General features: G+C 39.6%; 1 protein-coding gene across 1 annotated transcript; it reads right to left on the bottom strand.

The window, feature by feature from the left end:
* Positions 1–6005: 6005 nt before the first annotated feature.
* On the bottom strand, positions 6006–7323 carry LOC147905683 (uncharacterized). Its single transcript, XM_087374001.1, has 2 exons — positions 6949–7323; positions 6006–6430 (listed from the first exon to the last, which is right to left on the bottom strand). Exons 1-2 carry the CDS (start codon positions 7321–7323, stop codon positions 6173–6175), a joined length of 633 nt encoding a protein of 210 aa, XP_087230127.1. The 3' UTR covers positions 6006–6172.
* Positions 7324–12024: the final 4701 nt, after the last annotated feature.

A 12024-nucleotide genomic window follows, 5' to 3' on the forward strand; every position in this document is an offset into this window, starting at 1 on the left:
TTGAATTTGTCAGTCACTAAGGAACTCACTTCATGAATGAAGTATTATCCCTAACCAAAGATTTCTTGTAATGCATTGAGTTGCTACAACTTATTACCTACATTGTGGCGGCCCAGCCGAGTCTTCTAATAAACTTATTAAGCTTATTGTCACCAAGACAGGAATCACTCATTGGTGAGATTGGGGCACCAAGCTTCATGCGGCCTTATGGGCTTACGGTATTGCTTACAAGATAACAACAAACCTTACTCCCTTCTGAATGTATTTTGGATTGGAAGCAGTAGTTCCTTAAGAATTTTTAGTATCAAGTCTACGAGTTGTTGTCGAGAGACAATTGCATCAACTGGAAGAGATAGATGAATTATGACTCCGAGCAGCTTGGTCACAGCAAGTCATTTGTCGATGAAAATCTAGGCATGACAGGAACATTATGCCCAAGCACCTTAAAAAAGAGATGTTGGTTCTTCTCTACAAATGCCAAGCTTGGCCCCTTGAAGCCTAATTTAAGGATGGAATATACCAGTTAATTGAAGTATATGATAATGGGATAGTGCAATTGGCCGATATCCAGGGACCAGTAATTCTTGAACAAATCATTGGGAGTCGAGTCGAGCCTTACCAAGCACAAGTGTACCTAGTGCCCTGGTCCAACATACAAGCTATTCAACAGACACATTAGTGTAGAGGGTTAATTGAGTAATTTATTTTGGGAAATTATAGGATCAACATGGGGTTCATAGAGTCCAAGACTGCTATTATGTGCCACTTAATGATGGCGTGGGAATCTAAACTACTCCTATATTTGTCATTGACTTTTTTTGTAATGCAATAAAATATTTAAATGCAAGCAACACACTCAAACCAAAAATTTCTTTATAGTAGAGTACTTTAAAACATGACATCCGAAAGTGGAGTCACATGTCCAAACATGCAATATCTATATCCAAGCACCGAGTTGATATGTTTAGATACACATCCACGAACAAAGTCATAACTAAACATACAAAATCTACATTAGAGATGCAAGACAAAAACATCCATAAGGGAAAAGCCTATGGTCATGTGCTTTCTGTCCATCACAGCGACTGTATCGGTGATGAATGAATCATGGAATACGAACAATCCGATCTGTACCCACATCAGACAAAAAGACAATTTACTAGGAACTATAATTATTGAGCCACAAAATTTTTATGACGATATGTTGATAAAACGGTATAACAGTTTCATTCCATTCTGGCTCATGTGTCCCAACCGGCAATGCCACAAAGAAGTACTTGGCTGCTTTGTTATTGCAACAATGTGATCAGACACCCCTGATACATGTAAGGGATACAATGTCCTATGCTTGGCACCCCTTGCCAAAACCATAGAGCCCTTCTAAATTTTCCAACTCTGATACATGTAAGGGATACAATGTCCTACGCTTGGCACCCCTTGCCAAAACCATAGAGCCCTTCTGAAATTTCCAACTCTGATACATGTAAGGGATACAATGTCCTACACTTGTCACCCCTTGCCAAAACCATAGAGCCCTTCTGAATTTTCCAATTTTGGCTCATGTGTCCCAACCGGCAATGCCACAAAGAAGTACTTGGCTGCTTTGTTATTGCAACAACGTGATCAGACACCCCTGATACATGTAAGGGATACAATGTCCTATGCTTGTCACTCCTTGCCAAAACCATAGAGCCCTTCTAAATTTTCTAACTCTGAAAGCCAAAGTTGATTTGAAAACCAACATCTTCTAGCTAACCTACTAAAATGAGACTCTTGTTCAGCTTAGGCACATGTCTCACATTTTTTAAAACAAATACAGAACCATTTGCAAAAGAAAACTTTAAGTCAATTGCTCCCACTATGTCACATGCATAATTATTTCCAAGATGCACACGTCTGCCCACTGTTATAAGTGGAGAACCTTTCTCTATAGGGTGTGACATGGAATGAAGCACTAGAATCCAAAATCCCATATTGGGAATATGCATCATCTGAAGTGGTAAGCTAAACAGATAGACTAGACATTAAGAGAATGTCATTATCACTATCATCAGTGGCTACATTAATCTCCTCGATCTTTACTTTTCCTTTGTCCTCCCTTGGACTCTCTTCCTTCTTATTTGCACCCCAATTTGCATTCTTTTTCTTAACTTCCTTCTTATTTGCACCCCAATTTGCATTCTTTTTCTTATCCGTTTGCTCTCTTTTTCAGCTTGTAGCAATCCTTTTTCATGTGGCCCTTCTTGCCACAATGGTAACACTCAATATTTCGTGCCCTAGATTTACTATGAGACTTCCCCCCGAACTATGATTTTCCCCTTTGCACCTTTATGGCTGCATCCTACTTATTGCCATCCATAGACTTCCATCTAATCTCCTCGGCCAAGAAGCTACCCACAACATCATCAAACTTTAGTACTCCACCATGTGCAAAGTTACTGATAGTTGTATAAAAGGTATCCCATGAGGATGGCAATGAACACAAGAGGAATATTGCCTTCATCTCCGCATCAAATTTTAGCTTCTGAGCCTGAAGCTGGCTGAAAATAATATTGAATTCATTCAAGTGAGAAGCAATGGACACCCCTTCCTTCATGTACAACTCAAACAACCTCTTCATGAGGTGTATTAGAGGCAGTTTCCTTCTCATAAGTGGCACATAAATGTATCACATTCGAGTTTTTATGATTTTGAATTTTGTGCGCACTGTCTCTATGGGAAACATACTAAATCAGTCCATAAAAGAACGGGAAAGAAAGAGCTTGAAAAGCTTAATTTGGTGCATTCAGATGTATGTGGTCCCATGCCTACATGGTCATTAGGCGAGGCTTAATACTATGTGACTTTTATTGATGATGCAACTAGGAAGGTGTGGGCTTATGCTATGGCTTGGAAGAGCAATGTATTTCAGGTATTTCAGAAATGGCTGGCTTTGGTTGAACATCAATCAAGTAGAATGCTTCAATGCCTACAAATTGACAATGATGGAGAGTCTCTCTCATGACTTTTAACATTTATGTGATACACGAGAGGGAGCTCACGCCCCCTCATACTCCAAAGAAAAAAGATGAGCCGCACCATTTAGGAAAGGTTGCTGTGTATGCATTCCAATGCAATTCTTTCTGGTGGTTTTTGGGCTGAGACAATGCAGACTGCAGTGCATGTGATCAATAGATCACCTAGTAAGAGTTTGGTGGTGGTATTCCTTAAGAGGCATGGAGTGGGAAGAAGCCCTCTTACTCTCATTTGCGTATATTTGGGTGTGAGGCATATGCACATGTGACAAAAGAGCTTTGGAAGAAGCTAGATCCTAAGTCTAGGAAATGCATCTTTCTAGGTTATGGTGAAAGTGGAGAGATGGGCTATCGGCTCTGAGATCCCAAAGCAAAGAAGATCATACGAAGTGGTGATGTGGTATTCAACGAGAAGAAGATGCATAAGACATCCATGAGGGACGTGGAAATGAGGAGAATCACTTTCCAATATCTGAATCCACTTGTAAATGTTAATAGGCAGTAAGTTGTCCATGCACCGATGGTGTCACCAGGTACTCGGACAGGTACACAATCAAGGGCAGATGATGAATCATCTATTAATTGGTGGAAATGAATGTTTATGATATGCAGGCAGGACAGCAAGCTGAAATGCCCTTGAGAAGATCAATTGACCGCCTACTGATAGATTTGTTCCAGGGGCAGAGTATGTGATGCTTACTAATTGCGGGGAGCCTTCTTGCTATAGGGAGGTTGTAATGCGTGAGGATCAGCGCAAGTGGGAGTATGCTATGTAATAAGAGATGAATTCACTCATGAAAAATAAGAGTTGGGACTTGGTTTCTTTGCCACATGGAAAGAAAGCATTGCCATGTAAATGGGTCTATAAGATGAAGGTCGCAGGCGTTGATGTGCCTAAGTACAAGACCCGTTTGGTTGCTAAAGGGTTCAAGTAAGAGAAGGGAGTGGACTTTGATGAGATATTCTTTCTGATTGTGAAGATGACCACACTTAGATGCGTACTTGGACTTGTGGCAGCAGAGGATATGGAGCTTATGCATATGGATGTCAAGACTACTTTCTTACTAGGCATCTTCATGAGGAAATTTACATGGTACAGCCAAAAGGCTTTGAAGAAAAGGGCAAAAAGTATTTGGTTTGCAAGCTGAAAAAGAGTCTCTATAGCCTTAAGTAAGCGCCCATAGAATGGTATATGAAGTGAGATTGATCACTACCTCTTTAATAGAAGAGCTAAGGATAATAGCCTCATACTCTTGGCACTTTATGTGGATGATATGCTATTGGCTAGCAAGAATACTTATGAGCTAGATGCATTGAAAGCCAAGTTGCATGAGGCCTTTGACATGAAAGATTTGAGACCTGTAGGTCACATTCTTAGTATGCGCATCACACGCGGGAGTAGGAAACTCCTTTGGCTTTCACAAAAGGAGTATGTTACAAAAGCATTGTAGTGTTTTAATATGGAGGGGGGGGGAAGGTAGTAAGTACTCCATTACCTCCATATGTGAAACTGAGTCGGGGACATTCACGTTTAACTTTTTATTACTGTGAATAATGACTTTGACTTATTAGTACTTGATTTATCATGTTGGCTAGAGATATAACATTGATAGAATTTTTAATGGTTGTTTGGAGAGATTTTTTTTAAACTCCCTATCGACATTTCGATTATTATGATTCTCTAGACTAGAAAATATCAAAGCAAGCTTGTATCATCATTTTAAACATTTTGTATACCTTGTTAACTCAACACAAGACTAGCATTAAGAAATCAACATATAAGCTCCTTTATTGAGAAATATCCTATTTCATCACCTCTTTGAATGTACATGTGAATGAGATCATAGAGGGTCGTGGATCTAATCCAAACTAAGATTCTCAAATCTTTTAAAACTTGCATTGAATAACTTAATATATATTTAATTGATGTCATAAAATTTGTTAATCCAAGTGTGCTTTCTCTCCTTGATTGAGGATCCAAGTACTTTCTCCTTTTCTTCGGTTTGAAAGTGAACTTTTTCTTGTTTGAAAGATTTAAGCCTTGCATCAATGTGTTTGGAATCAAACCTTTCAATGTCCAAGACTTTTAGGAATTTGCAAAGTGCAAATGTATCAATCAATGATAAAAATAGCATTCAAAACTCACTAATAACTTTCTTCATTGTGACATTATGTTCATACAAATATTATTTTCCTCTACTTCACCATATGCATCCTATAAAGAGTGCAGCATCCTATAGAGAGTGCAGACAAAAAGGAAGAGCTGCGTGCATGAATGTGCATGATGCATCCTATAGAGTGCATCCTATAGAGAGTGCAAACGAAAAGGAAGAGATGCATGAATGTGTATGTGCATGTGCATGCATGTATACATTAGAGAGAGAGAGAGAGAGAGAGAGAGAGAGAGAGAGAGAGAGATGGACAAATCAAGTCAAGGCCGACTTTGCAGTTGCATGCATCAATGTGTTAGTGCTGCGTGCATACAGCATGCATGTGTGTGTTTGAGAGAGAGAGAGAGAGAGAGAGAGAGAGAGAGAGAGAGAGATTCAAATCCATTTCCATAATATTCTTTTTTTAGAATAATACATCAATAAAAAAACTCCATCAAGCACTCTTCGAGCACAAACGGTTTACGGAACCCATCAGCCAAAATGCTTGACTTAATCTGGTAGCGGGAATGAGTGATTCCATAATACAATAAGCAAAAGAAACGTAGATCTAGCAAGTATACTATTCATTCACAATACCTGCAGCAATGAGACCAACAAGATGCATCTGCAGACCATTTCGAAGCCAATATGCGGCTTTTTAAAGAGAGGGACTACTATTAACACAGTCAACTTTGTTCACATCCAATGTCAAAATTCACAGGCACATGTATCATGTGACTATCAAATTAACAAAACAATAGCCATTCATATTGTAACTAAAGAGATGCATCGGGGTTTGTGTAAAATGTATAAACCCGGAGAACTCAATGTAACACAACGATGCAAGTAACAAGAGAGTATATATATTAGCTATACATGTAAAAAAGTTTTACACCTGCAGAAAGTATCTCGGAAACATGATGCCCTTTACAGCGATGTATGTATTGAAGTCCCTCAGCTACAATAAATCAATGAATAATCCGGCTCTCATCAGATTCAAACAAATGTTTAGCATAATACTGCACCCGCAACGAGAGAAAGGAGACTCAGCACAGCCACAAAGATTGGGGCCGTTGCTGTATTCCAGTCTGCTCCAGACATTGGTGACGGAGCAGGGCTCTCTTGGCCCATCACGGTCGCGCTGCACAGCAGCAGAAAAGCGCTGATTGCAGCAGCCAAAACTGTGAAGAAGAAGGATTCAGATCGCAGAGCCATTTTCTCGAAGCAAAGTCTGTCAACTACTGTGCCTTTGTCTGCAACTGTCACCTGTACAGTGACAAACAAACGAGAAGTCATGACATAACCGTCAAACACAAACAATACATATACGCATCAGTAGTCATTTCAAGTCCTGATTCAAGATTCTGGACAGCTCCCCCGCTCATATGCTACCCAAGAAGTCCCAAAAACCACTGAAAAACTGGACCTCCGCTAAAATTCTTTCATAGCTGTTCCCGATCAAGACTTGCCGTGTCATTCTGCGAGCATCGCTTGGAAACAGAAAAAGGCAAGCGTTCTCTTTCGCTGTTGCGGATCGAAAGCAAAGCCCTCCTGCCCTGCTTTTCGCTACCCGTCTCCTCCTTCCTACATCGCCCACTACTCGAGTTTCCCCGGAGAGATTTTTTTCCAAAATAGCGACATCCTAACGCTACAGATTCTCCATCCTCGGTGTTGATTCAAGCTCCCCGCAACACATCCGAGGAACCCAAAAGAGAGGAAACCAGAGAGAGAAACGAGAGAGCGATGGGTCGAATCAAAATTCAGAGGAGAGGCTAATATGTTACCTGGAGCGAGAGAGCAAGCAAGCAGCAGGGGCGATCGATCGATCGATCGGGGGGTGAACTGAATGGAGGAAAGAAAGAAAGAACTTCGAAGGCAGAGAGCAAGGCGGTGAGTGATCTGAGGGTGCCAGGAAGAGGGAACTGCATACGAATATATATACAACAGAGACGAGCTGGCAACGTGGAGCTTTGCTGGCCGTCGGCTGGAAGATCCGACGGCCAGCGAGGCTTGTCAGCGTAGCCTGCACGCCGTAGAACCTGCCTGCCGTTGCGGCCCCGAAACCGCTGATGACGCCAGCAGCGCACGGCTTTTCTGCCCGCAAAACCGCTGATGACGCCATCCTTTTTCGTCCCAAAACCAGGATCCGCCCTCGCCATACCGCGTTGTTTCCCAAACCGCTGTTTTCTTTGGTCCTGGAATGCTTTCCAGCCTTTTGCCACGTGTTGCCATTCAGTTGGCCCTTCACTTTCCTTTCCACCCTTTCCACAACACCTACCTTGTATCTTGGCGTAGGGGGGAAAAAAAAACCAAAAAAAAAAGCAACCTTTCTCATTTGCTCCCTACGCCATTTTTTGCATCAATCTTCAACCCTAGCAACCTTTCTCATCGCTCCTATTTTGCATCAACCTTCAGCACGTTATTGTATTGTCCTTAAAAGTCTCTTCCTCGTTCACTTCTTTTCATTGATTATTGGCCCTACTAGGGAACTCTTGGGAGATTGTTGGTATTTTGGGTCCCAGATGGAAGTCAAGTTGACCAATTACAGATGTCAATAGTTTTTGTTACGTGCAATAGTTTGTTAATGTATGGTTACCTTTCCTCATGTGACTCTTCCTTTCATTAAAGCAAGGCCATAGTGGTTTTGCCACCTTGTTAAATATCTCCTAGGTCTATGTCTCTTCCCTTCTTCCATGTGCCACATTTTTAGACTGACTTATTCTTTACGTAGGGAGCCTGGTGAAGTATTGTACTCCTTTGACTCCACTTGTTTGTATATTAACTCGTAGGTTGAAAGGGTTCACATTTGCTTGCTTTTTAAAAGTTTGTAAAGCTCTTTTTAAAATATTTTAAAGCTATTGTTGCCTTTTCTTATAAAGAAAGTGGACTTCCTGATCACCACTACGCATCCCACCTTCCTAAATCCTCTCTTGAATCTAGTCCCTCGCTTCCAAAAGTATGTATCAACTAAAAGCAACTATTTGGCTGAAAACAAGTGCATTGGAGTGGAACTTGAGCCGATGGTGTGATCAGTAAACATCATAACTTTATTTATTCAATAAAATAACTATTCGTACAAAATAAACTTTGTTGATATTAATAGCTAGTAAGAACAACCTACTATATATATCTTGTGACCTTGCCCATGTTGCCATTATCTCCTAGGTTGATATGTGCACTTGTGTGTTTCTTAATAATTAGAATGCTATGATTTTGACATTGCGTGTTTTTATATAACTACAAAATGAGTCAGTATTGTGGATATCTTTCACAATAGAAATGCAAACTTTTTTTATGAATGAGTGTGTAGAAGAAGTTTTATTACTTGTTATTTTATTTTGTTTGTAATGTTCATCCCTACACTTGTCCTTGTGAATGACTGAATGATTTTAGAAAAATTATTCTTATGCTTGTTCTTGTTGAATGAAGTTAGCATTCTTTCACTTGTGATTTTAGGAGGACTATCCAAGGCAGAGGACCTTTATTGACTCAACACACATAATTTATTTGCATTCATTTTGGGGGACATCCTAGGGCAGAGTACCCTTAGACACACACACAAAATAAAAAATGTAGATCTCTCAGAATGAGAGATGCTCCCCGAGTAGCTGCTTGCACACAAGTGTGTACATCCCTCCAAGTTGATGATGTGTCGATGAAGATCATGGCAAGAATGGCCCAAATATATGTCAATGAAGGCCATGGGAGCAACTACCAAGGGCAATTACTACATGACTCTCAAAGTGTTGCAATGTGAGTCACCAAGGTCGGAGCAAAGCCTAAATTCTAAGCAATTATGTCCAAGGGGGCAAATTTCCCAAATGGATGCCCAAAATAATAATGAAATTATACAATGTTGAGAGGAAAGCCCTAAATTTTTACATGCAGGAGGCTTCAATATAGCTCAAAGAATACAAAAATCAGGAAAGCCCTAAAATCTAAAAATTAGGGTTTAGCAAAAAATTAGGGTTTCTAAAAAATTGGGGCTTTGCAAATTTTCTTGTATGGAAGGATGCCTATAGCTCTTAGGAGGCCTCATATCATGAAAACCACATTTTTTATTTTTTATTTTGCTCAAAGATTGAGTAAACTAGAGATGGTGACTTTTAGGGTTTTGGGGCAACCAAGATATTCAGATAGGTCCCAAATCTGCAAGGCGGCTCATTCAGTGCACTAGAGCAATCTACAAGGCAACTCATTCAGTGCACTAGAGTAGAAAGTAGATCTTATGCTCGAGCAGAGGTGATGAAGACGCACGTCAGGGGATAGAGATTGTATAAGTATTGCTTCAAGTCGGCGTAGAGCAATAGTACGACGAGCTAGTGCACCTTCAAATGATTGTTGATTAGTAGGATACACAGATCACGAGCAGTTGACAGAGCCTACATTGTCAATCTTCTATGCACACCTGTGACGCTCTACATGAACTGCTAATGGATGAGGCTGATACTTGTGAGCACATGAAGGTGGATGACACATAAGCAATAGGTTGGTTGCTGCTTTTTGGTTGGAAGAACTCAGTAATCATGCTATGAGTGGAGTCTGGATGTATCATGATCTCCCCTCCATGCCGTGAGCAATTGCTCCCTATGTCATATGGCCTCATGAATTTTCCCTCAAGAACATGGACAAATGTCCTCTAGATTTGCATATGATCAGCCTTGAGCTTGCCAAAAGGAAATATGCAAGCTGAATACAGTCAAACAGCAGTCTAACTATTACATATCAAGAATTGTTACAAAGAAGACCCCAAAAGGAGTTATAACTACCCACTATGGTTCTTTGTAACTTCCATTCATGTATATGACTTGTGACCTTCCAACTTCCACATGACTTTGACTTAGCCTAGGTGCCCAAATACCCCTCAACACCTGGCACACCTGGTGGTATAACTTTTTGCAAAAAAGTGGAAGACTCGAACCCTTCCTAACCTTGATGGTGTAGGTTTTACTGATTGCAATTGTACCGTTTCATGGCTACATGCCAATGTTGGGAACCCATGAAATAGAGTAGAATCCATGCATGTTCATATAAAATGAATAAGTAGAACCATGCATGAATCAACATGTTCACATTCCACTGGCACGGAATGGACAGATTGCTCTGATCAAGCAAAAAGGAATAGGTCGATGAAGCTCCAACATCTGCAACATATGTTGGTGTAGAGTCCTCAAAGAAATCATTGATTTGTCTTTGAACCATCTGCATTTGACCTTGATAAATCCATTGAAATAATGAATTCTAAATCAGCTTTAACTCCTTGATTAAATTCTGATTTCTATCTTGAATCTGACATAGTAGGACTGAGATCAGATTATTGTCGAAATCCAATTTGACTATCAAAATCTTTCCAATTAAAGAATTTGAAAACATTCCTGTAAAGCTCATATATAGCAGAAACTTGCTATCAAGTTGAATTTTGAAAAATAAATCAGAAATAGGAGAATAGATAGTCAGACTAGTAGGCTACAGTATCAGATTGTCATCAAACTCAAACTGCAGTCGAACTGTTGGACTGTTTGTCCCCATTATGCCAATTGTTTGGTCATTATTTAATGAACTAAAGATCACAAAAAGTACTGTCAGACCTTCAAAACTTTGTTCTACTGGGATGAAATTGAAAATCCATCTTTTGAACTATTTCCAACCTTCAAAATGCATCCAACTGCTGTCAGACTGCCTAGAATTGTTGGACTGCTATGGAACACCATTTTCTATCATAAAGAGCATAAAAATAGATAATGTCAATCCATCCATGTTTTTTGCACTTGCTTTTACTGATATTAAACCTTCAAGGCTTCGTTTGAAGTGCTTCTGACCTTCAGACTGCTGCATCCAGATTACCTTAAACTATCAAATTATAGTCTGATCACTTGCTCAATATCTGATTTTTGTTTTTCTTTATTGCAAACCTGAATGTGCTGACCTTGATCATGTTTGTAGTGTCGAAATTTTTTTGGTATGAAGTAGAGGTGATTAGGGAACTCCTCCAGGCTCTTTTGGCTCCATTTTGGGCTCTCTTGGATCCAGGTTAAGTTCCTCCTTTTCCCTTCATCTTTCATCCTTTGAATTTCATTATCATCAGCATCAACATCATCATTATCATTTTTTGATTTTGTTTTGGTTGTATTTGAATTTGAATTTTGTATTTGTGCATCTTCCCAAACTATTGGAACTTTGCCACAGCAAGGATCTGACTTGGAATCTCCATCTGACGTCTTTTCTTTGCTTGCTTCTTCTTCAACATTCTGAATATGTGCCATCTTTGTAGCATCTTTTTTACATCTGTGGTTATCAACTTGAATAGCATCATTAGAAACATCATGATCTGAAATATTATCTTCAACATTGACATCAAACCATTCGTTTATTTCTGGCTTTGATTGTTGATTCATTTGTTTATCCCTCAATAGGAAAAAGATGAAAACATGAGCATACTGCATAATCGTCAATATCTTCTTCATCTCATCATCACACATGAAATTTGCAATCTTTGCATAATCAATATCATAACCATCAGAAACAACATCAGCTTCATTGCTTTGACATACTTTAACATGATTGGTTGGAATTGAATTAGGAATGTAGTCCAAACCTTCCTTGTTTGTAAGGGCTTCTGTATTCAAGCTCCACAAAGATTGCATGAGGATTGATCTTCTCTTGCTTCCACATCACATCAATGGCAAAAGATGGTGCAAAGGTATAGCATGCACACTCCTCATATGTCTCCTCTAAGTTTTGATCGTCTTTGGTCAAAAAGCAAATCTCTTTATCATCATTTGTTGATCCAAGTTCTTCTTGCTCTATTTGTTGATGAAAAGTTACTGAACTTATAGGCATTGGATAATCTTCATAGACAT

The sequence above is a fragment of the Dipteris shenzhenensis genome, chromosome 1 (genome assembly GCF_047967505.1).
Source record: "Dipteris shenzhenensis isolate YYH24624 ecotype China chromosome 1, Dip_SZ_1.0, whole genome shotgun sequence".
Classification (NCBI taxonomy): Eukaryota; Viridiplantae; Streptophyta; class Polypodiopsida; order Gleicheniales; family Dipteridaceae; genus Dipteris; species Dipteris shenzhenensis.